This window comes from Chaetomium fimeti (assembly GCF_033439085.1).
Source record: "Chaetomium fimeti strain CBS 168.71 chromosome Unknown B0H64scaffold_3, whole genome shotgun sequence".
Taxonomy (NCBI): Eukaryota; Fungi; Ascomycota; class Sordariomycetes; order Sordariales; family Chaetomiaceae; genus Chaetomium; species Chaetomium fimeti.
This window is the reverse complement of record NW_026944331.1, coordinates 1,416,270-1,438,660: the sequence shown is the minus strand read 5'-3', so window position 1 is coordinate 1,438,660 and position 22,391 is coordinate 1,416,270. Positions and strand designations below refer to the sequence as shown.

Sequence of the window (22,391 nt, the reverse complement as noted above, 5' to 3'; positions counted from 1 at the left end):
TGACCGGATGCACTGCCCCGCCCCCAACAGCTCTCACTCACTCGCGTGCCGAGTCGCCACTGGTCGCGAAGACTTCCAAACGAATCGAGGCGACCACGCTGAAAGCTATTGGAGCGCAGGTGGTGAGCTCGCCACTCCTATCCCAGTGGTGCATGCTGTCCTCCATGATATCAATACGAATTCAAGGTATGTAATTACCATACACGTTTACCGGTAATGTGAAGCCCACCAGACGAAGCATACTAAGCTTGTTCTCAAGTGATAAGACGGTCTGATATGGTATACATGAGCGATATGCGCTGCTGGCTCGTTCATCTTTCCGAATCCTGGTCACGGCGCCTGGTCCTGCTCCTACTGCGCCGTCTCTCGTGGTGCCTTGACCTTTCAGCTCCACCTCGACTCCTACTCCGACTACGTGCCCCGTCACCCCGCCTCCTATGATGCCCATCGCGGCTGCGACTGCGGCTGCGGTTATCATCCCGCCGTCTCTCTTGCCGATTCCGGCCATGGTCTGGACTACGGCTTCTTCTTCGCTGGCCGCCGTCCTTCGCTCTACCATCCGGGCTATCCCGCCGCCTGTGCCTATCCCGGCTGCGATCGCGGTGCCTGTCTTGGTCACGGTCCCTGCTTCTGTGCCTCCTCTTGTGCCGGCGTTCTGGGTCTCTATGTCGATCCGATTCTCTGCGTCGCTCTCTCCGCGAATCGGGTGCCGGTGCCTGCGTCGTCGCCTTGTCATCTTCAGCCACACGGGTCGGGACCTTTGATCCTTCCACCTCTACTGCGTTTGCGCCTGTCACATCGCGTGTCTTGATGGGCAAGCCTAACGCTCGCGATATCGCATCTTCCTCGGCTTCCTTGATCTTGCGGATCTCCTCGCGACGTTCTCTGGCTTCCCTCTCCTCCTCTGTCTCGTTCGAATCTGCCGCACTCGAGTCTGCCTTGGCATACCAGTTTAAGTCGCGCCCTTTGGCCCAGCGCCCCACGGGCGCTTTTAGGCTATGGCCCAAGTAGTTTTCGCGGTACTGAGATGTGGCGACATCATCCCAACTGAAATTGACACCACCGCGTGAACCTGTTTTCCGGACGGTCGAAAGGAGGTCCATGGCTCCTGTCTGTATGTTCAATCGGTCGTGGGACCGCGGGCGGATTGTGATTGGAAACGCGGCTAAGAAATCGCGATGAGGTGCTGCGAGTTGACGGGAGGTTGGTGTTGTTGATGGGAACTTCATTGAAGCTTGGCTGCTGGCGGCTGAAAGATGATCATCCACTGCTGCATTTGCCAAGACCATGCCCCACACCCCGCGAACCCATTGTGGGCCGAGCTCCAACTGCCCGTGTCTCCGTCACCTAAACCGCTGCGTTCGTTCGCTACTGTGACAGTAGTTCCCGCTGAAAGCTTCACAGAAAAGCACGCGACAACCCGAAGCCTTTCGCTCACCAAAAGCTCTATTCCCAGTCACCACACGCCCACACATACCATATACTCAATTAACTACCGATCATGGCTCTTGACCCAGCGCCATACACCGGCCCACCGCTGGACGAAATCCAATGGCGCGCGCCGCCGGACTTCGATATGGGCATCCACAGCAACAGCGTGCTCTTCTACTTCGCCCAGTCGCCATTCTACGACAGGACGTCCAACAATGAGGTCCTATTTCAGCAAGGCCTAAACAATCCTAACTTGACACCATACCTCGCAACCCGCGAGCTCTTCGAGGGACGTCTTAAGACCATGTCCGGGCTCGAGTTCGTCGTTGCCCAAGAACCCGCCGAGACAGGCCCCGGAGCCGGTACCGGTGTGTGGGTGATCAACAAGCAAACCCGGCGAAAGCAGTCACCGCAGGACGAGATCATTGTACACGGCTCATACTTTGTTGTCGGGGAACACATCTACATGGCCGCGAGTTTTGCCGACATTCTTAGCTCTAGAATAGTACGCTCCACGCACCTCTCTCTTCCCACCCAAACACACCTAACAGCATTCCATCATAGGCCGCGATTTCCCCCTTGCTAGACGGAATCCTCCCCAGCTCCTCCAGCGCGCAATCCTGGTCCCCCGCCCTCGGCCGCGTCTACCAATCTCCCACCGCCAGCAGCACCTCCACAACAACCAAGCAGCGCGAGGCCACCCCCCTCCCAGACACCAACAAGGCCACCGGGGCCCCGAGCACCAACCTCCCAACCTCCCGGCTCATCGAGGAAGCCCTCGGCATCCAGCACCAGTTCGGCGACCACTTCATGGACGAGAACCCCATCACGGGCAAGCCGGGCGACTTCCTGCTGGCATCCACGGGCCGCAAGGCGGTCAACCTGTCGACGGCGGCGGCGCTCAACGCCAAGAAGGCGACGCTGATGCCCATGCTGCCGACGCTCAACACCAAGCTCGGCGGGGTGGGGGCGGGCGCCGAGAACCCGCTCGCGGCCAAGCCGACGGGCAAGGAGAGCAAGAGCCCCAAGACGCCCGGCGGCGGGGGCATGCCCAAGGGCAAGAGGCGGAAGGGGAGCAAGGCTGCCGTGACGCCGCAGTGAGGTGGAGGGTGCTTGAAGGTGGGAGGGTTGGGTTGTGTCTCGTGATGTGCGGATAGCGGTCAAGGGGTTTGGGATGGTCGGGATACGGGACTTTATGGATACTTAGGCGTTAAGGTTATTTTTTCTTCGTTATGATACCCCGGGTTTCCTACTACGACGTAACAAAAGGGGGTCAGCTGCGCGACAACACTTTCAAGCAATACAAAAGTCGCGTCTCAAAAGTAAAGTCACTCTCCGAAGGCACTACCAAAGAGGGCTAGACTCGGCCCTGTCACTGTTGATTTGTGAAGTGCCAACCTCCTTTTCAAAAAGCATGAAAATAGCCGTCCTCATAGTATTCGAGGCAGTTGCTTATACCTCCATACTTGGTTCTGCTTATCTTATCACTTCGAATACTATGCCAGCTCCTCTCCAGAACGCGACATCAAGGGCCTTTGCGACCAGCTCAGCGTCGCTGGGAGGCAAAAGGGGCTGGTGTATGTGGATACCATCGTCAACGGCACCATGCTCAAGGACATGTTTGGCTGGCCGTTCTACCACGCCCAGGATCGGAACACTCGACAGAGGACAGAGATGTTCTCGGGGTGGATGAAGGAAGGCGGCGTTATGGTGGCAACCAGTGCGCTCGGACTCGGCATGGATCTGAAGAGTGTGGTTCTTGTGGTGTACTGGAACCCGAGGACGCTCATGGACCTGGTGCAGATGTTTGGGCGGGCAGGACGGGATGGTAGCCCGGCAACGGGGGCGATGGTGTCGTCGAGGGCGGTCGGGGCAGACTTCGCCAACTTTTGTGGACCGAGGTGCAGAAGAGATGCGATCTCGCGATACTTGGACGACAAGAGCAGGACTTACGGGATGGGCGACAATAGGTGCGATGTTTGTTCGCCGCCCAAGTCGGCCGTCCAATACCCCATGGCTCCGCCAACGACCACGCCACAAACCGTCAAGACCACGGCGTATACAACACCGCAGAGTGCCGGGATGTCTTTGGCATTCCAGAATCTCGAGGTGGAGACATCGCCTCAAGCGACCGTGACTCGCTTCATCTCGCCGAGGGTTGTTAGAGGGCCAAGAGCACAGCGGCTCGCAGGCACAGGATTGTCGCCAATTGGTCTCGGGGAAATGAAGGTGCTTCGGGTATAGCTTAGACTTCAACCTTAGCTTCTCCTGCGAATTCCAAGGTGGAAAAATATGTGACTGAATGATTGACAGGCACTATAATACCAAGCTGCTGGCCTTCAACGTATTCCATTTCTTTCTACTACCAAGGCAAGACACAGCACGATATGGAGCTCGCTGGGGCTCCCCAGTAAAAACGTCATTTCAGCCGTTCTACGTTCAACGTCCATGCCTGCCCGAACGGCCGGGGATGTTCTCACTGTCTTGATGGTCAGCTATCTGTCTGTCCTTAGACGGAAAGGAAAAGTAGAACCAAGATAAGAAATGACCAACGCGCCTAGTTCAGAAAAGAACAATGTAGGTGATGGTTTATAATCATTAATTGATTCATAAACAGCCTCTTGCGAGAATTCATCATGACAGGCGCGGTTGGGAGAATAAACAGAATTGAAACAAAAACAGAGAATGGACCAAAAAGACCTTGGGGAGTAAATCTGAGGGGTAAGAAAAAAGAGAGACGCAAAGGATGAGAAAAGGGGCGAGAAACACGAAGGAGAGCGTCAATGTTTATAGGGAGAAAAATATATGAAAAGGAACATGAAAAGGAATAGAGGGAGGGATAAAAAGAAGGATACGGGAAGGAATACGGAAAGGGACACGGCGAAAGACATGGAAAGAGAGACGGAAAGAGAGATGGAAAGGGGAAAGGGATAGAGATAGAGCAAGAGAAATGTAGTGGGGAGTAAATATAAAGACAGCGAGAAGAAGAAAAAGAAAGAAAGAAAGAAAGAAAAAGGAAAATCTAGCAAACGATAAACAAAATACCAACATACCTTTTCAATTAGCCCCTTCTAACCGTCTCCTGGTCCACCCACCCACCTCCCTCCTTCGAGCCCTCCCTCTACTCATCCACCCACCCCTTCCCCACAACCCTCCTCTGCTTGATCTTTTGCATGGGAAGAGGCCTACGGCGATTGTCAGCTACTGCGGCCCTAAAACGGAAAGATGGGTGTACGTACCACCCCATGCCACCACCAGTCTCAGCCCTCAAATAGGGCACCACCCACACCTCCCTCGTGTTATCCGCCCCGCCCTTGACCTCCTTTACGGGCTTACCGTAAGTAAGTAACGGGGTACCCTTGGCGATATTCGCCAGTTCCCTCCCCGTCAGGTCGGACAAGGTTTGCATCCTTGTCTTGGGCTTCTTGCCGCCGGCCGTAGCAGGACCGCTGGGGCTCGCTCGCTGGAGGTGGGCGTAGGCGACGTACTCGGGGCACTCGTCGGCGCTGAGGCGCGCGAGCGGCGACGACGGGTGAATGTACACCAGCTTGTCGTCCGGATCGATCACCCCTTGGCCCTCGAGCGGCATCAGCGGGAGGTAAGGCACGTCGATCGCCCGGCGAGGATTGCGGAACATCTCCGGTGGGTTGGGCGCCTTGTCGGCGCGGATGGCGACTTGGTCGACAAAGCCCGCGGATACCATCTGCTTGAGGGCTTGGACTTGTTCCTGGGTGGGCCGGGGGAGCGTCCGAGGAAGTGTGAAGTTCTTAAAAGCGGTCATGTGAGTTTTGACAAGACTGGCGAGCTGGGCTTGGAGCTGCATGATCTCCTTGAGGGCCTTGAACCGGACAAAGTGGGATTCGCACCACTGTTCGGTGGGTTGGTGGGCGAACTCGCCGACGACCTGGAGGATTTTCATGGCGTCGGACATGGCATCGAGAGAGCAGAACTTCTTGTGAACCGCCCTGAATGACTCCCGTAGCTGATTCCTCTTGTATTCGTTGTAAACATATCGGTCGGGGTGGTCTTCTTCGGTCGATCCCGCAGCAGCGGAGAGAACTTGGTTTTCTGACACGAAGATCTCGCCGGCGGACAGTCCCGCGATCATAGCGATGGTGTAGGGGAGACAGCCGTAAAGATGCCCAACTAGCAAGATCCGCGCAAAACGAGGGGCCAGAGGGAATCGGGACATTGTCAACCCGACGGGTGTGATGTTTCTGTCGGGTGATAGAGCCGATATATAGGTCAAAATCTTCTCAGCTTTGACAATACTCTGTTGATCTGGCGGGGTCGGGAAGGGAAAGTTGGCTATGTGTTTGAGGTTCATAGACTTTAGTTGCAGCACCACAGCTTCAACAGGTGTCCGCAGAATCTCAGGTGTCGAGAACTGAGGGAAATCTCTTTCGTAGACCGCGGACGAGTACAGCCTCCAGCAGTGGCCGGGCCCAGTACGACCAGCACGACCAGCCCTTTGTTGTGCGCTGGCCTTGCTAATCCAGTCGATCTGGAACCTTTGGACCCCGCTCTCGGGATCATACTTTCGCTCTTTTGACCTTCCGCAGTCGAAAACGTAGCGAATGCCAGGAATTGTCAAACTCGTCTCCGCCACGTTTGTAGCCAGGATCACTAGCCGCGAACCTTCAGGGGGCGGTTCAAACACTCTCAACTGCTCTTTTGTTGGGAGCAGAGAGTACAGCGGCAGAATGTGTAGCCGCCGCGGGCCCGTACCCGATTCCTCGTCCTCAATCTCGAACTCCTTCTCGTCCTCTTCATCGTCTGAATCGAACTCGAGCTGGTCGTAGTCATCACCGCCGTTTCGGTCGTCGGAAGCCCCGAAGTCGACGTCTTCCGCCTCAATAGGGACCTCACTCCCTGAGACCCGGACTTTAGGTTCCATGGCAGGGGTCATGCCGCCGCTATGCGCGGAACTCAGCCGTTTGCTCAGTCGTTGGATCTCTTCTTGGCCCGTCAAAAAGACAAGCATGCCTCCGGGAGGCAGCTTACGGTGCCCTTTGCTGACCTTCCGGAAAGCCTCCTCGACGTAGTCATGATGGGTCTTTCGGGCAAAGTGAAGCGTGACCTCATGCTGACGACCGTCGACTTGAACAAGGCGCGGGGGGGTCTTGAACAGCTTGGGATTCTGGGTAAACTCCTCGACCCTGAGTGTTGCAGACATGATGACAACCTTCAGGGGTTTCTTGGAAGGGTCTTCCTCCATCAATGTTGCTCTAAGCTTAACCACTCTGCTGAGAAGTGCAATTAGAATGTCGGTGTTGGTGCTCCGCTCATGGGCCTCGTCGAGAATGATAATCGAGTATTTGTTAAGAGTAAAATCCTCGGCGAGTTCACGCAAGAGAATACCATCTGTCATGAACTTGATAGCGGTGTCGCGGGAGGCGTTCTTCTCGAATCTGATCTGGTAGGCCACGACATGGGCATGATCACCGAGCTCGCGGCCTACACGCTGCGACATGCTAACCGCTGCGACACGCCGCGGCTGTGTCACGCCGATCATACCGGGGGTTGGCCCGTCGGGTGAACCATAACCGGCTTCGAACAGGAATTGTGGCAGCTGTGTGGTCTTTCCGGAACCAGTATCGCCGCAAACAACAACGATGTCATTGTTGTGGATGGCCTCCATGATCTTCTGCTCCTCGGCAACAACTGGCAATTCGTAGCGAGCCTCCTGAATTTTGGCATCTCTTGTCACATTGACAGTGTATGCCTTTCTTGTGCTGTTTGCAGTGGGTTGCAACTCTAGCGGCAACGGGTCTTGTTCGATCGGTCGAGGCGTGAAGTCTGCGGGCTTTGGTATGTGATCCGAGGCGACTGGTTTGTACCCCTGGGCTTCATTTCGTTGCTGATGAGCCCAAGCCTTGAATGCGGATATCCCCTTCTGCCCATTCTGGCCATCTTCATCACTGCTCTCAGAGTCGATATCCCCTTCTGAGCTCTCAATGTCGTCAGCCGAGTTGCTTTCGCCCGATTCCGAGCCGCTTTCGCCCGATTCTGAACTGCTTTCACTTGAGTCTTCCTCCAATCGTCCCCCGACCCGATCACCACTGGATATCCCCGGCCCAGATTCGGATGCGCTCCCATCGGAATCGCTAAAGCCATCCCACTCAGGCGAGTCGGACCTCTCGTCGATGGTAGGGGTTGCAATAGCACGCTTTGGCCTGACCCCTCCCCGCTTCTGCCGTTTTGCAAGAACCGGGTGGCCCGAGTCATCTAGCTGGAGCGGCCGCTTCAAACCAGAGCCGATTACTACAGGGCCGGACTGTGTCGGCGGGTCTGGCCCAGTATTGTTCGTTGCGGTCGCCGGGACTTTATCGTCTTCATCATCCGAGGTGACAGATTCCTCATCCTGTGCTTGCTCGCTGCGGGGTCTCTTCCTGACCTGGTAGAGGAGCTGTGTGTCGGATTTCTCAAGGCCTAGCCCGGCATTCTCTTCCCTAAGGGTGCGTCTCAAAGCCTCCCTCTTCGTCTCTTTCGCTTGGCCGAGTCTTTTGCTGCTGGAGAAGAGGCTGGTGTCGATTTTGTTGGCGGCAAGCTTAGCGAGAAGTTCCCGATTTTCGTCCTTCTTCAGCTTGTTGTCGATGTATTTCTCAAGCCGTTTGGCCTTTTGAGCGCTGACTTTGACACCCTGGGGCCTCAGTTCATCGCGAATCTGGGCCTTCCTCCGATCCGCTTCAGCCTGTTGTGAAGGTGTGATTTCGAGCGCATTGGTATCAGGGTCGGAATTGTGAGAGACATCCTTCTGTGCCTTCTGCCGCTCGAGAACTTTCCGCTTCCGTTCACGTGGAACAAATTTCTTGGGTGGCATCTTGCCGCTCGAGCCTTGATTTCTTTGAGTTGAAAAACGCTCAGCTGAGTGCCTCGTGGGAGGCCAAAGTGCTACTGCTTAGTTTCGATGTTGCAGTTGGAAGAGATGAGATGTGGTGAAATTGGGTGGAGTTTTGTGCGAGTTGGATTGAAAAGTTGAAGAATTGAGAACGTGCTCAAGCTGGTTTCAAGTGAATCACTAGAGAGCTCGGAACTGCCCTCCAACAACTACCTATTTCCAGGGTGGCAAAATCTGAATACAGGTCACCCGAGAAGTGATGACGTGCCCGCTTCGAAACTGGGAGTTGAGTTGATCGTGCTGAGACCGTATTGACTGATCTGTTCGTCCCAATGGTGCGGTGGTGGCCGGGGGATAGAAGGGGGAGGCAAACCAGGAAGGGTGTGGTTTGCGTATTTCGAAACGAGCGTGTCGCCACGGCTGCAATGATCTCTCGGTCACTTGGATGGGAATCAATAAATGAGGGAAGTAGAGCTGACGAGATAGTGCTCTACTCTATCAGATCCTGTCCTCCTGTCCTCGAACACCCCGGCATTGGCACATGTTGAACCTGGGAGGAATACAAATCTTGTCCGCCCGGCAGAATTTTGGCGCTAACGGGGAAACAGCGGGGCAGATGTCACAGTGCGTATTACAGTGTATTTTCAGTTCCTCAAGCCTTGCTGCAGCAGACCCGAGCCGTTGTTGTCAACCTCAACACTGGAATGCAATCCGGTAAGTAATTATTGAGTACGTTGAGTCCAACTTCTTGCATTTGCGAAGCTTCGATTCACGATGGATGGAGACTCCGCCCGGGCCGAGTCCTTCCCGGCTCCGTCAAAGAAAACAGTTGGAACTGTTAATGGTATCTCAACTGAAGTCGAGTTGCTCAACTTCGCGGACAAGATCATGATCACCGTCTCCCAAAGTGGACGTCTTGCCCAGTGGGTGAGTCTGCAAAAGAGATGCAGGACGCTCTTGAAGCTCCGCCGCTAATTACCGAGAAGATCCAGGTGCCACTCTCAGCGCCGTCGTCAGCCTCTGTGGACATGGCCTTGCCTGGGGCTGGCCTGAATGCGCTTCCCTCTGTCCATCTTACGCCCAAGACACTCGTTGGGATGGGTGGCGAAGAACGGGAGACACTCGGTCATCTTTATGCTAGCCAAATTGCGAGTCATCTGGCTCTCCGGAATTCGGACGAGAAGAGAACATTGCTTTTGGGGTTGGGTTTGGACAGTGTTGAGGGCGGTGGAGAGGCGTTCTATGACCTGCTTGAGCTGGTGCTGCAAGTTCTCTGAGATGTATCATGAGCTCGAGCGCTGGGCTGCTCAGAACCAGTCACAATTGTGTGGTTTTCTAGAGTGCCCATTCAGATTAGTTCCTGCTAAAGCACAAAATACTACCTCCATTGGTCGTGCAATTAAAGGTGTGTTGACTAAGTTTGAAGCAAGTGCCATAGTTAGGTTCCTCGGGACATCATGAAAGTTGGAGTGTTAATCAGCGATAAGCAGGTGCCCAGCAAACAAGGGCTGGTTAGGGTTGCATCCTATCCAACCCTAACCCTTACTACCACCATGTGACGCGAATTGTCGGATTACCTAAGCTTCGCTTTCTGTGCCCACCAAAAAATAACCCAGCCCTAAATTCTATGCGGCGGGACCCCGAAAAAGCAGACCTGCGAGCATCACCGTCGAGGAATTCGAGGCTTCATCGACACTAACCAACAGCCACCATGGTATGCCAATTGCCGCCGTTGATCGCATAGAGAAATGCTGACTCTCGCAGCCTACCCGGTTTTCCAAGACAAGAAAGCACCGCGGCCATGTACGCTCCCCCCCAACCTCGTTGCCCTCGACCGAAATGCTAACTTTGTGCTCTCTCAGGTGTCCGCCGGTAAGGGGTACGTCGCGACGAACCGATCGATTCCACCGAATTCATATTAACGAGATATTCCAGGCGTGTCGGCAAGCACAGGAAGCATCCGGGTGGTCGTGGTATGGCCGGTGGTCAGGTACGACGATTCGCTATCTCGGATTCCGATGGACATGGGCTAACTCGACGAAAAGCACCACCACCGCACCAACCTCGATAAGTGTACGCAACAGCACCCGGAGGCAGTTTTTGGCTTGTTGGAGGCGCCCTGCGAGGAATCCCGGGCTCTTGCAACAAGCTTCAAATCTGCCGCGACCATGCTCGATGACACTGGCTAACAACATCGACTAGACCATCCCGGTTACTTCGGAAAGGTCGGCATGAGGCGTACGTACCGAGACACTATCCGAACTTTTCGGAAGGATATGGAGGGCTGACTCTTTAACTAGACTTCCACCACCTCCACAACCACGACTGGGCCCCCACCATCAACATCGAGAAGCTGTATGTCAGGCGCGAATCCGGTTACCATGAGCATGTACTAAATTTGTATAGCTGGTCTCTCGTCCCCGTCGAGACTCGGGACAAGTACGTCAGCGGTGCCAAGAGCGACTCTGCTCCCGTCATTGACCTCCTGTCCCACGGCTATGCCAAGCTCCTCGGCAAGGGTAAGGACCACATCCGTTATTGGGGGCCGTCAGCGGGAGGGATATGGTAAACTAATCGTTGTTCTAGGCCGTCTCCCCGAGATCCCCTTCGTCGTTCGGGCGCGGTACGTCAGCGCGGAGGCGGAGCGCAAGGTGACGGAGGCCGGTGGTGTTGTCGAGCTCGTTGCCTAAGTCGGACGCGGTTACGGTTAAATCAAAGGCTAGCGATTGACATTTTCGGTTACGAGGGACAACCGGATAGTGAGCCCAATGGGACGGATCAGACGGCCAGAACGTCGTCAGCTATGAGTGCTGGGTCCCGGAGTCATGGTTGGTTCCTTGGGGTAGTGGAAAGCACACCCCACATTGCAGCATCAAGGGAATGGGATGTTTATTCGCATCATCTGGGGTTCCTGGCCGTCTTGTGTTCCATATCCATTTTGAGGTTCGAGCAATTGAGTTCATGGTTCAGGATTACGGCCACAACTGCTGGGTAGAGAGTAAACGGAGAAAGTGAGGGCAGGGAATCGATGTCACTAGCACAATCCGGCGTCAATCAACAAAAATCCTGCTGATACAAACGGTCACCGCGAGGTGACGAGCGGGATGATTTGATAACCTCGGACGGGAAACAAGAAGACTGCGCCGAAACACCAGAAACATTCTCGTGATTCGAGGTTGCGGCGTGACTCGCTGGAAGAGGGAGTGATGCTACTTTTTCCCAGAAAAAGGAGGTTAATGTCCAACCAAAGCGCGATTTGTTACAGCCCCCTGTTCTAGTCCGACTTGCTACTCTATAGTTTGTCGAAATCGTAGCCTCCGACACTGTCATGGAAAACGCCAACTGCTCTACGTATAAAAATCAAAGCCATGGGCGGGCTCTGGTGGCGGCTAGGCATGGTGTTGATGGCCGCCGTGCTGGTTACCAAGTCCTCGACGGTCTTGGTAGCCGCGGCGCAATTTCAACCCGCTCAAGTGCCGCTCACCCTCGGGGATCTCTCACTCATGAGAGTAGCCTCGAGATACGCTAATTAGAGCCATGGGAAACGAACGAAGGTGTGTATATAGTCTTGTTGACGTGCCCTATCGTAGTATTCTGGGTGAGGCGGGTGAATGAGTTGAGTATTTGTATTCACTCCTCATCTAGATGTTGTGGAAGGGACTGCGAGTACATCACACGACAATTGATCAGAATAGAACAAAAGCAACCGCGCAGTCAAAAGAGGAGATATTCAGCACCAGATGTACGCCAATATCTAGTCCGCGGGGACTCATTACTGTTGCCAAAACAAACAGCTACAAAAAATAACAATTAGGAGAATTCATGTCTTCCTCGCTGGTAGCCCGTACTCAAGACTGATATCTCTGTCTTGCTACTTATGCCAAAAGCATGGCAAAAAACCAAGGAGGTATTCCGGTGTTTCGTCGCCCTGCCCTGAATAACACTACCAGGTGTGACCCGCACCGGCCACGGCGTGCATCTCTCCTCCGCCCTCGAGCACCCATGTCTACTTCCACCATACCCGGCCCCCCAGAATTCCAACTCCGCTGAGAAACCCATTACCGTTTACGATCACTGCTGTCAACACTATTAGCCACAGCCCAGAGATGGGGAGGAAGTAGGCATGCGGGGCAAGAAAACTCACGTGCTCAGCCTCCTCGAGAGGGTCTGCAACTTCTTATCCTGGTCCGCCTCGCGGGTGGCGCGCTCGAGCGCCTGGGCGCGCTCCTCGTCGTGCTGCTTCTGGACCTCCTCGGAGCTGGGTGGCAGGCGCTCGTTCTGCAGATCGACCTTGCGGGCGTCCTCGAACGTGCTGATGGCGTTCTTGATACCCTCGGCGCCCAGCATGAGGGTGCCGGCGGGGAGGCGGCCGCCGGCCGCCGTCTTGAGCTCGGTGACGCGCTCCGACTCCTCGCGCAGGACCTGGAAGACGCGCGACAGGCGCCCGATGGCGAGGATCTTGTTCTTGATGGCGCGCCTCTTGTACTCGATCGAGTCGGGATCCTGGCTGCCGGCGCTCGCGGCGGACGGCAGGGACGGGGAGACGGGGCCGGGGGAGGTGGCGGACGAGTCCTCCCTGAGCTCCTCTTCCGAGCATGTGCTCAGGATGGCGATGAGCATGTCTGTGATCTTCTCGCCGACGAAGGGCAGCGACCATGTGAAGACGTCCATGAAGTTGGGGAGCCAGTAAGGATGCGGCGTGCAGTTAAACTGCCGGATGTTCATGACGTTGTTCTCGTACTTAAGCACGGCGGCCTTGTTGTTATAGACGTCGAGGTAGTTAGGTGCCGAGAAGATGGTCATGACGCTGGGGAAGCCCGTCGTACGCGTCTTACGGTACATGCGGTATCCGGCGTCTTGAGCCTCGTGGGCGCGGATGATGGACAGCAGGTTGTTCTTCTCCAGGAAGTGGCAGGCGGCGGGGTACGAGAAGAAGTACGAACACCCACGCACGTGGTTGTGCAAGAAGTAGTCCGTCGTCTTCTCCTGGCCGAAGTCCTCCAGAGGGTCGGCCCAGAGGATGTCGCACATTAGCCCCTGAGTCGGGGGTTCCCTAAACCGGTCGATCTACGCTAAGGTCAGCTAGAGGCACGGAGGCGGTGTTGCGGGGTGCTCACGTTTCTGAGGTCGTCAAGTGTGTGCAGCTCTGGGCTGAGGCCGCCGTGGATGCACAAGAACTGCTTGTTCATAACGGCCGCCAGCGGCAGGGAACAGAACGACTCCATGCATGCCTCGTAGATAGCCTCTGAGTACTTGTGCTTGCATTCGAGCTTGAAGGTGAAGTAGTCGGTCAAGTGGCGGCATTCGTGGTTGCCACGCAGCAGCCAGAGCGTCTTGGGGTAGTGGATCTTGAGCGCCCAGAGATAGAGCACGCACTCGATACTGAAGTATCCACGGTCGACGTAGTCGCCCAGGAACAGGTACCTAGTCTCGGCCGGGTCGCCGCCCACCTCGAACAGCTTCATCAGGTCGTAGTACTGGCCGTGGACGTCGCCGCAGACGGTGATTGGGGCGTCCATCTCGAGCAGGTTGGGCTCGGCACGCAGGAGCTCGGTTCCCTTTCTAAGAATCCATAGCGCTTGATCCTCGGTCAGGCGGCCCTCGCGGTAGAAATGCTGCTTGAGGAACTGGATATCGGGCTTCTGGTGGGTATCATCCTCGAAGAACTGTTCGTTGGTGGGCTTGTACATGGCGGGTGCTTGAACATCTAAAGAGGAGGGGCACAACATAGTCAGTCTCCAGGCGACTCAAAACCGAACGGCGGGCGATCGCGTGTGGCGGGCGGGAGCATAGGTACCTTTGCAGACTCGCTCCATGGTGCTGACCTGGGTCCCGTCCTCCATGGTGTGGATGGTGAAGTCGATCTCGGGCAGGGGCTTCTTTTGCTGTATCGCGCGGATGGCATTGTCGACCTGGAGGTCCTTGGCGTCGCGCTCATCGTGCGAGCCCATCACGTTGGCGTCCTCGGTATCCATGTTGGCGCTGGGTCTTTTTCCTCAAAGAGCTGTGTGGGAGAGAGGAAAGAGGAAGGAATCCTTCGGCGGGTTGCGGCAAGTCGGTCGGGAAAGGTTGGTTGGTTCCGTTGATTGGTTTACGGTGAACGAAAGGCTGTCCGCTGTGTCCCGCAGCGAGCAAAAATATGTGGTCGAAGTCTTCTATGTCGCCAAACCTTTATTATCCGAGGCGGTCCTGTCGTGAGAGGGCTGGATCTGTATACAGGTGGGACACCGGTGCGAAGCCGTGGTAGGATCGAAGGGCAGGTAGGGCTGAGGGTTGGGCGGCCGAGGGTCGGGAGGCAACCTTTGCAACTCGGTAGTATGCTGAGCAGCTCCAGACCAGAAGCTGGGTGGGATGAGCGGGGAGGGGTACTTGGATGTTTCACCGGTTTGCACCGAGCCAAGAAGTATCTCTGGTAAAATACGGGGCACGTGGGGTAGGGGGCTGAAGATATCGTAATTATCCCACCTCTTCCAGGTACGGTTTGTCAGTACATAACACAGTACAGAGGGTATCGACCAGCTCGACTGGAAGACAAATGAATTATTCTCTCTTTTCTTGTGCTCCTCCAAGGATTCACTTCTTCAAACTAAAAATAGAATTATCGAGACCATCTTGATCCCACCCAGTTAAAAGATGGGAATGAAAAGGCACAGATACGCACTGCAGCGCCGCACCCGATTCACTTGATCCGTGGTGTGAGAGGAAAGGCGAGAGGTGGGGGCTGTTTTGTTTGTACCGCCCGTTCCTGCTGGTTCCCCGCCTGTTTCATGGAAGAAAAAGAGGCGCTTCAGGGTCCCTTCCCTCCTATCCGCTGAGATTTAGCGAGTCTAGACCGTGCGACGATGGCTTTGTAATTCCGTAACGTTACTTCGTATAGGTACTGTGTATGTGGTAATTCTGTCAATTGGGCGCGCTTGTGTGACCCCTTTTCGTCTTGCGATATAGGGTTAGGGTCACCAGCCATTCCCCTCACCCCTCACTCTTCTATCTACGAAATACAGGTACCTTACTTATGAAACACATTGTCTCTCAACACACTCAAGAATCCTCCCACGAATCCTCCCACATTCGCCGCCATATCCGCCTCCTTTATGGCGCGCAGTATCCGCCGTCAACGTTGATATCCGTTCCCGTAGTATACGATGACGCATCCGACGCCAGATAGATGTATGCACCCTTGAGCTCGGACACCTCACCCTCACGGCTATTGTAAGATGTCAGCAACTGAAGGGGAAAAGAAAGAGAAGAAAATAAAAGAAAAAAATGTGGAGAATAAATGAGGATGAGAAATAGGAAGAAAAAGAAAGAAAACTAGAAAGTGAATGGAAAAGGCGACAAAAAACAGCACTCACCCCATCGGGATCTTGTCCTTCCACGCCCTCTTCGTATCCTCGTCACAAAACTCCGAGATGCTCGTAACAATGTACCCCGGGCTAACCGAGTTGGCGCGGGCAAAACCAGTCCACTCGACCGCCAGACTCCTGCAGAGGTGGATCACAGCCGCCTTGCTGGCGTTGTACGAGGCCTGCAGCTGGGGCACGTTGACGATGTGGCCGCTCATGCTGGCGGTGGCGATGAAGCTGCCCGTGGTGAAGGGCGGGTCGAGCGGCTTGCCGCCCACCAGGTCGGTCCCCTCGCGCTTCTGCCGCCGGAAGTGCAGCCCCGCCGCCCGCGCGCTGAAGTAGGTGCCGTCCAGGTTGGTCTTGACCACGTCCGTGTACATGTCGATGGGCCCGTCCAGCATGGGGCCCTTGGTCCACGCGACGCCCGAGTTGGCCACGAAGACGTCGAGCCGGCCGTTGAAGGCCCGCACGATGGTGTCGACGGCCTCGGCGACCGCGTCGTACGAGGTGACGTTTACTTGGTAGGCTTGGCCTGTTTATCTGAGTGAGTTTATGTTGTACTCTCGAGGCGGAATTGGGACAAGGAAGTACGAGGGTTTTAAAAAGACTTACACTTGACGCCGTACTCCTTTTCGATTTCCGCGGCAGATGTCTCGGCCTCCTCTTTCCTCCTGTTGTACCAGATGGCTACGTTGGCGCCAGCTTCGGCGAGGGCTTGGGCTATTCCCAGTCCGATGTTGCCTGCGCTGGCACCCGAGACGATGGCCGTCTTGCCCTTGAGGGAAAATAGGGGGAGGACACGGTCCGACTTGGGAGCCACCGTGGAGTCGTGGACGAACTTTCCTTCTTTCATGTCGGCCATGTTTACGGTAGGGTATGTATTGGGGCAATGGCGTCGTGAAGATGTGATAAGAGTACGGAGAAGGGACCGAATATGTCTCAAAGCTCGGCTAGCAGCGAAAGGAGGGAGGGGGGTGTTATGCGAGGAGATGAGGTATTATTGTAGGTGGACGTGTTCAGTAGCAGTCGCTCGCTTGTAGGAACAGACACCAAGGCAACGTCGGATAGAACAATATAACCAGAGTAACACAAGAGTAAAGCAACGAGGCGCCGAAGGGGGATGTCCCATGTGTTTATATATACAACCCCTCCCTCACGAGTAACACCGAGCTCAGCCGTGAGAGTCGAGACGGGAACCCTGATCGGCCGGTATTTTTCCCTGATTTAGTAAAACATAGAGAACACGGGGACCCAACAGCAGATAAACGCCAGGTACCGGCTTGCGGGCGGCTCGCGACCGGCTCGAGACCAGCTTGCTATTGAGCCATTCCCGACGGAATCTCTGGCCGAAGGAGGGGCAAGTGCGCGGTTACCCAAGGCGGGATGGAGACGAACCCTTGCCCCCCTGAGCAGCGTGATGACATCAGTGGGGCCGCGGTGGGTCCCGGGTCACGGTGAAGGTTGCAGGCTATTCGGAACGGGGAAGCCGAGGTGAGGGACGGGTTGGAAGGGAGGAGGTGTCTTGGTATCATTTATCCAAGAATGGGTAGAAGATCTATGTGGTATGATTCTCCGTGAACAAAGTGATTGAGATAATCTTTGGTTGACCTAGGTGACGACGGTTCATAGAGACGGGATTTACTTCAGCCGGGAACACGGGAACGACGTCGAGGGTTGGCGGGTTGGCGGGTTGGCGGGGTAGGTGGTGTGGGGGGTGGGGACTTTGTTCGGAGGAACTCATTCAGGAGTCGGGACACACAGAGATAGGAAACTCCGCCGTGAGTGCAGCCATCTTTCCCTCCCTTACCCCAGAACTCTATGAATGTTGTCTTCCTCGCTGAGGTTGGTATTCGCCCACTGAGACATAAAGTCGTCTCTGTTGACTGGTTGGGTGGTTAGATGTTAGCAAAGCAGTGAATCAAAAGGAGTCCCAGCTAGGGCAGGCTAAGTGTCCTGTAGTTACTCACTGTATCCTCCGCAGATCCTCCTTATCCCTTTGAACGCACTCCGGCCATGGAGCACACGCCAGTTGTCAAAAACTGTGATTGTCCCTGTCAGTAAGCCATACCACTTCAACGTAACGATCACAACCTCCCGGAAGTACTCACTCAACACGTGGCCGGGCTTTAGCTGGAACCAGTACTGCATCTCCGGCCTCTCCATGATTTCGTGCCATTTCCGGGCAGCTCCGTACCACCGCTCCGGGGAGATGGTACTGAAGGGGACCACCCCTCTATCGTCGTTGTTCCATCGGATCCTGTATAGCGTCCCATTGGGGAGCTCCTCAAGGACGGGGTATTTCAGGTCCGTCGTGATTTTGATCCCCTTGTTGCCGCTCGAGTGCCATGGGAGCCCGACCGAGCGCAAGATGTCGTACGCCTCCGGGTTTTCCGACTTCAGGATCCGCGCCGCGTTGAACCCGTCCAGCAGCACTGACTCACCCCCAGTGGCATGGCTCTCGCCCTTTGCGGGTTCGTGGGAGAGCATGTGGAAGGCCTGCAACCCGGCCGGGTCCGTGAAGTACGTGTTGTCCGTGTGCAGCGACAGCGCCTGGTTGGTGTAGGCCGTGTCGGCCATGGCGAGGTCGGGCTTGAAGTCATAGAAGCCTCCGTAGTGCGTCTGCCGGATGAATGCTATGCGCTCGAGCAACTCCCGCGTGGGCTCCGGGTTGTCATAGGGAGTTCCCTCAACGAAACAGAAGCCGTCCTTTCTCTGTACGGTGGGTTAGACTGTGATTGAGATCGTACGGCTGAGGGCCACTTGCGAGTTTCATGGTCAACTGGGGGAGCCCAGATGGTTCCTCTCCCATGACGGACCGGTAGTTGACCGCTGGGGGGGTTATGTGCACCTCATTACCCCAAAGGCTCGGATCCAGCGAGTCAGTGCGCTCGTTGTGGTACATGTAATGCCGGATGAACTCCCAAGGATAGGTGCTTTTATGGCCATCGGACCCTACTAGTCATTAGCATACGCCGCAGTTTGTCTTTCGTAGGGAACCGACATTCTACGTGGATATTAGTGGGATCCGCCGTGGCATGAACAAGATGTATATCTTCCGGCAGCTGCTGTCTGGTAAGCACGGGCGGACCAAGACAAACGGGATTGTCAAATCCCGCATACCTACCTTGAAGGTGTCAAAGTTTCGCTGCATGGTCTGCTGGTTTACACAACTAGGGCAGCGGCAGTTGTCTCTATAATCGTCCGCCAATTTGTCAGAAACACAAGGAGCTTTTCACGGCATTGCCAGGTTTTGAACTCACCGGAGCCAAAAGGATGACCTACAAAAGTGTTAACCACCTAATTCATCAACGGATGGCGGATTGGTCCAGACATGATTATACTCACAAAACATTGCGGCGCTCTTTACTTTCGGGAATCTTCCACATGGCAGGTAAGTTGGCCACCATGAGCCCTTTGTCCATAATCTCGACGGCCCTAGGCCCATCGGTAGGTTTACTCTTCAGGACAGTTGAGTATCGCATTGGGTATAAAGTTGTGACCCGAACCGCGGGCTGGCTGAGGTGTTGCCTTTTTAAGTACGTATCCATCAGTTTCCCTCGCTTTTACCGTATTTGACCCCTACAACAAGAAGATAAAATCTTGAGTTTCGAGGTTTGACTGTTACTGACCTTGCCAAAGCCTCACGCCAAGCGGAAGCTGGACGCAAAGCCGGTCGTAATGCTCTAAGGAGCTTCATCTTGTGTGGTGTTCTTTATTCCCACTCCAGTCTGGGTGAGTGAGTATTATTGCGGACGCAAAGATCCCTCTCATTTGATAGTTGTAAGCTGCGTGCGATCAAGCCTCCATGCAGGGACTGGGTGCAGACCCGAAGATATGCGCTGCAACTGCACGCCAAGGCCCGGGGTATGCCCATGCCGTCTCCAAATGACCTCGGCAGATCGGAAAGAATGAGGTGCGTTGTGTAAACCAACTGTGGATCAGGTGGTGGTTGAGAGAGAAAATGGGAGACTGATGACTGGTGAAAGACTGTTGCTAATGGTAGGGTTAGGGTTTCCGTGGTGAGTTGCTGAATGGCCAACTCGGTACCTCTCTTCCCACTTCCGCAGCTCACGGCCGCATTGAACTACGTATCAGGACCCAAAGCGTCAACAAACCCCCTTATACAGCCAAAGAACTCTTCTTGGAATTTTAAATCAAACTTGTATAACTCCAGAACCATAATCCTTCTAAACCAAATCCGGACATCTACCAACTACCTAACCACCCCGCCCACATCCCTTTTCGGCTTACACCCAACCAAGCGCCCAAACTCTACCCACCGAACCCCAGCTTACCCCAAAACGAACCGCCAGACTTGCCAAACAAAGGAGGCGGAGACAAAATAACCGTATTCCACGTCTCCTCCCCATCGATGAACAGTCGGTACTTGAGGCTGCTCTGGTCGCCGCCCTCCAGGTTCTCAATACTGATGGCCCCGAACTTGGAGTTGCCCTTATGAATGTACCTACACAAGTGAAAAGCAGCAGTTAGCACGACACATTTCCACTCACAACCCCAATCACCAGGGAAGAGGGGGATACTCACTTCACCATGACATCCTCCTGGTCCTTCTGCCGATACGTCCCAAACGGCGAGTAGAACTGACTCAACGGACTGACGGAAAACTCCCACACGGTAGCCGTCTCCTTCCACCGATAGCTATCCTCGGGCGGGGGGAACTTGGTGGCAGCAAACTCATGGCGGTCGCCGGAGAGCACGACAACACCAACGCCGCTATCGGCGACGTCCCACATGGCCTCGAGCACGCGGGCGCGCTCCTCGAGGAAGCCGCCCCAGGTGTCCTGCTTGTTTACCGGCCAGTTCTTGGTGAAGGGCACGGACGAGGCGACGATCTTCCACTTGACGCCCTTGGGCTCCGGCCGCCGCAGCCACGAGAGGAAGTCGGCCAGCTGGTCGCCGCCGAGCATGGTCTTGCCGGCCGCGCCGCTGGGCAGGTTGTTGGGCGACCGGAAGGTGCGCGTGTCGAGCAGGAAGAAGCTGGCGGGGCCCTGCGTGAACTCGAAATAGGTTGTGTTCGCGCGGGGCTTGCTCGAGCCGACCTTTTTGGCTAGGGGTGGGTTAGCCGCGGCTTGGTAGTGGTGGAAGGGGTCGATGGCGGACTGGTAGACGCCCGTCGAGTTGGCGGACCAGTCGTTGGCGATCTCGTGGTCGTCGATCACGTGGATCCAGCTGAGGTTCTGGCCGACCGCGGGCCAGTCCGGGGAGGCGTAGATTTGGCGGTACTTCTCGCGGTAGTAGGAGGCCGATTTGTCCCAGTAGCGCGGGACATCAGCGTAGATGAAGTCGCCGAGGAAGAGCATGAATTGGGCGTTGAGCGTGGGGAGGACCTTGGCGAGGTGCTTGAAGCCCGGAATGGAGAGGGGGTGGTCGAACGGGCTGTATGGGAGGCGGGGTACGATGCAGGAGGTCGACAGGAAGGTGAAGGGCCCGTCATTGGTCTCCTCGGCGCGGCCGACAGGCTGAGGCGTGGTAAACTCGCCGGAGTGGTTGTTCGAGGTACGCCACTCGTAGGTTCGCTTCTGTGAATGCCGCAGGGGAATGGACAGAACCGCGGTGTAGTCCGTTTCGTTGTTCGTCCACTTCACGCCACCAGCCTTCTGCCACAAGGGGTTGTCGAACGGCGGGTGCGGGTCCTTGAGGTGTACCTCCACGCTGACGGGCATTTTGGTCTGATCGGGCTCCCGGATCACCAACTTCGCCTCGGTGTCGGAAAGATATCCCAGTCTGACGAAGGACAGGTCATGAGCGCTGTAAGCGCGTTCCCGGAAGAGACGGTCGGCGACTAGACCAACGCAGAGGCCGTTGATGAGGAGCGTAGCGAGCGACAGGGCCAAACTCCGCGGGTTGGGTGCACCGCTCAACAACGTCTTCCAGGCGCTAACTGGCCGATCCTCAAGCGAAAGAGTTTCCTTGACGGTAACATCCTCAGCAATGATCTCCCTATCGCCGTTGGTGGTTCTGTCATTGTTGCTTTCGGGAACATCCTCATCCTCCACAGCGGTTTCGGTCACGACCACGTCTACCTCGTCAACCAAATCGTACTTGGCCTCGTTGCGGTAACTAGAAACAAAAGCAGGGAGGTAGATGGCAAAAAGGGTGAATATGATGGCAGGGGCGATCTCCTAATTGTCAGTCCAAGAGCTCTTCCGGCCCACTTGGTTATGTGTGTACACTCACAGGCACCAGCGCCTGAGACTTTGGGATTAGCATTTGATTCACATGCCATCATCAGAGGATTGCAGGACTCACCCATCGCAAGAAAATGTAGGACAGCGCTCGCAGCCCGATTGAGGCCGCGGTTGCGACCTTGGTCTGCATTATCGCCATGATGGCAAACTCGACCTTGTGAAGGCACGACAGAAGACAAGATTCGGGGTAGATATCAAAATTCGACTATTGTTGATTACCGCCTTCGAGGTCGGTCAACAGATCATGGTGTGATTTGGGGTAGATTTCAGATGGAACGCTGAAAAGAGGAAAGTATATATTAATGTGCAGTCAATGTATCAAAGAAAAGAAAGGTGCTTTCATTAACAGTAGCCTGGAATTTGTCGGGTTTGTCTGATTTCGGAGAGCAAATCAGTCTCGCTCGACCCTCGTGCAACCCGGCAGTTGCTCAAAGTCACTGATGTCACTGGCCGGAAACAGCTCCCGCTTCTTGCGGTCAACGAATCGCCAGCCAAACAAAGGCGGGAAAGATGGAAAGCTTGGGCCAGGCCCAGGGGCCCAGGGTTCGCAAAATTTGGACACCGTCT

The 22,391-nt window shown here is 55.3% G+C and overlaps 9 protein-coding genes across 9 annotated transcripts; 4 read left to right on the top strand and 5 right to left on the bottom strand.

Moving 5' to 3' along the window:
- Positions 1-8: 8 nt before the first annotated feature.
- B0H64DRAFT_116090 (kinase phosphorylation protein-domain-containing protein) lies at positions 9-1,350 on the bottom strand. Its single transcript, XM_062797868.1, has one exon. The coding sequence runs from the start codon at positions 1,287-1,289 to the stop codon at positions 312-314; it is 978 nt and encodes a 325-aa protein (XP_062660538.1). The 5' UTR covers positions 1,290-1,350; the 3' UTR covers positions 9-311.
- A 1-nt stretch (position 1,351) lies between these two features.
- On the top strand, positions 1,352-2,654 carry B0H64DRAFT_116084 (MED6 mediator subfamily complex component-domain-containing protein). Its single transcript, XM_062797867.1, has 2 exons — positions 1,352-1,936; positions 1,996-2,654. Exons 1-2 carry the CDS (start codon positions 1,502-1,504, stop codon positions 2,530-2,532), a joined length of 972 nt encoding a protein of 323 aa, XP_062660537.1. The 5' UTR covers positions 1,352-1,501; the 3' UTR covers positions 2,533-2,654.
- A 481-nt stretch (positions 2,655-3,135) lies between these two features.
- Positions 3,136-3,294, top strand: B0H64DRAFT_298220 (uncharacterized protein; the record flags this gene model as incomplete). The annotated part of the gene is made up of 1 exon (XM_062800087.1): positions 3,136-3,294. A coding segment is annotated over one exon (159 nt), but the record flags the coding sequence as incomplete, so codon positions are not given.
- A 1,258-nt stretch (positions 3,295-4,552) lies between these two features.
- Positions 4,553-8,254, bottom strand: B0H64DRAFT_321150 (P-loop containing nucleoside triphosphate hydrolase protein; the record flags this gene model as incomplete). Its single annotated transcript, XM_062800497.1, has 2 exons — positions 4,553-4,616; positions 4,671-8,254. The coding sequence occupies 2 exons, from the start codon at positions 8,252-8,254 to the stop codon at positions 4,553-4,555; spliced, it is 3,648 nt and encodes a 1,215-aa protein (XP_062660535.1).
- A 709-nt stretch (positions 8,255-8,963) lies between these two features.
- B0H64DRAFT_391014 (uncharacterized protein) lies at positions 8,964-9,726 on the top strand. Its single transcript, XM_062803448.1, has 2 exons — positions 8,964-9,199; positions 9,259-9,726. The coding sequence occupies exons 1-2, from the start codon at positions 9,047-9,049 to the stop codon at positions 9,547-9,549; spliced, it is 444 nt and encodes a 147-aa protein (XP_062660534.1). The 5' UTR covers positions 8,964-9,046; the 3' UTR covers positions 9,550-9,726.
- Positions 9,727-9,906: 180 nt separating this feature from the next.
- On the top strand, positions 9,907-11,421 carry B0H64DRAFT_391012 (60S ribosomal protein L28). The gene is made up of 9 exons (XM_062803447.1): positions 9,907-9,986; positions 10,037-10,075; positions 10,135-10,151; positions 10,208-10,262; positions 10,318-10,345; positions 10,475-10,510; positions 10,573-10,627; positions 10,679-10,791; positions 10,859-11,421. The coding sequence occupies exons 1-9, from the start codon at positions 9,984-9,986 to the stop codon at positions 10,960-10,962; spliced, it is 450 nt and encodes a 149-aa protein (XP_062660533.1). The 5' UTR covers positions 9,907-9,983; the 3' UTR covers positions 10,963-11,421.
- Positions 11,422-12,208: 787 nt separating this feature from the next.
- On the bottom strand, positions 12,209-14,346 carry B0H64DRAFT_115991 (Metallo-dependent phosphatase-like protein). The gene is made up of 4 exons (XM_062797866.1): positions 14,070-14,346; positions 13,390-13,979; positions 12,417-13,339; positions 12,209-12,346 (listed from the first exon to the last, which is right to left on the bottom strand). The coding sequence occupies exons 1-4, from the start codon at positions 14,245-14,247 to the stop codon at positions 12,331-12,333; spliced, it is 1,707 nt and encodes a 568-aa protein (XP_062660532.1). The 5' UTR covers positions 14,248-14,346; the 3' UTR covers positions 12,209-12,330.
- A 901-nt stretch (positions 14,347-15,247) lies between these two features.
- B0H64DRAFT_115873 (uncharacterized protein) lies at positions 15,248-16,704 on the bottom strand. Its single transcript, XM_062797864.1, has 3 exons — positions 16,228-16,704; positions 15,625-16,147; positions 15,248-15,476 (listed from the first exon to the last, which is right to left on the bottom strand). Exons 1-3 carry the CDS (start codon positions 16,475-16,477, stop codon positions 15,362-15,364), a joined length of 888 nt encoding a protein of 295 aa, XP_062660531.1. The 5' UTR covers positions 16,478-16,704; the 3' UTR covers positions 15,248-15,361.
- Positions 16,705-17,418: 714 nt separating this feature from the next.
- Positions 17,419-21,963, bottom strand: B0H64DRAFT_372426 (PhoD-like phosphatase-domain-containing protein; the record flags this gene model as incomplete). The annotated part of the gene is made up of 12 exons (XM_062802226.1): positions 17,419-17,498; positions 17,583-17,654; positions 17,724-18,327; positions 18,428-18,567; positions 18,736-18,785; positions 18,876-18,893; positions 18,961-19,050; positions 19,245-19,272; positions 19,911-20,080; positions 20,161-21,758; positions 21,814-21,831; positions 21,886-21,963. 12 exons carry the CDS (start codon positions 21,961-21,963, stop codon positions 17,419-17,421), a joined length of 2,946 nt encoding a protein of 981 aa, XP_062660530.1.
- Positions 21,964-22,391: the final 428 nt, after the last annotated feature.

Excerpts from the sequence above, each read along its gene's own strand:
- B0H64DRAFT_116084 (XM_062797867.1), top strand. The coding sequence starts at position 1,502 with ATGGCTCTTGACCCAGCGCCATACACCGGCCCACCGCTGGACGAAATC. Across the intron at positions 1,937-1,995 it reads ACATTCTTAGCTCTAGAATA|GCCGCGATTTCCCCCTTGCT; the intron begins GTACGCTCCACG and ends ATTCCATCATAG.
- B0H64DRAFT_115873 (XM_062797864.1), bottom strand. The coding sequence starts at position 16,477 with ATGGCCGACATGAAAGAAGGAAAGTTCGTCCACGACTCCACGGTGGCT. Across the intron at positions 16,148-16,227 it reads AAAGGAGTACGGCGTCAAGT|GCCAAGCCTACCAAGTAAAC; the intron begins GTAAGTCTTTTT and ends TCAGATAAACAG. Across the intron at positions 15,477-15,624 it reads AAGGACAAGATCCCGATGGG|CCGTGAGGGTGAGGTGTCCG; the intron begins GTGAGTGCTGTT and ends ATCTTACAATAG.
- B0H64DRAFT_116090 (XM_062797868.1), bottom strand. The coding sequence starts at position 1,289 with ATGGTCTTGGCAAATGCAGCAGTGGATGATCATCTTTCAGCCGCCAGC.
- B0H64DRAFT_391012 (XM_062803447.1), top strand. Across the intron at positions 10,511-10,572 it reads CGGAAAGGTCGGCATGAGGC|ACTTCCACCACCTCCACAAC; the intron begins GTACGTACCGAG and ends CTCTTTAACTAG. Across the intron at positions 10,792-10,858 it reads TGCCAAGCTCCTCGGCAAGG|GCCGTCTCCCCGAGATCCCC; the intron begins GTAAGGACCACA and ends TCGTTGTTCTAG.
- B0H64DRAFT_115991 (XM_062797866.1), bottom strand. The coding sequence starts at position 14,247 with ATGGATACCGAGGACGCCAACGTGATGGGCTCGCACGATGAGCGCGAC. Across the intron at positions 13,980-14,069 it reads CATGGAGCGAGTCTGCAAAG|ATGTTCAAGCACCCGCCATG; the intron begins GTACCTATGCTC and ends CCTCCTCTTTAG. Across the intron at positions 13,340-13,389 it reads CACTTGACGACCTCAGAAAC|ATCGACCGGTTTAGGGAACC; the intron begins GTGAGCACCCCG and ends ACCTTAGCGTAG.
- B0H64DRAFT_391014 (XM_062803448.1), top strand. The coding sequence starts at position 9,047 with ATGGATGGAGACTCCGCCCGGGCCGAGTCCTTCCCGGCTCCGTCAAAG. Across the intron at positions 9,200-9,258 it reads GTGGACGTCTTGCCCAGTGG|ATCCAGGTGCCACTCTCAGC; the intron begins GTGAGTCTGCAA and ends ATTACCGAGAAG.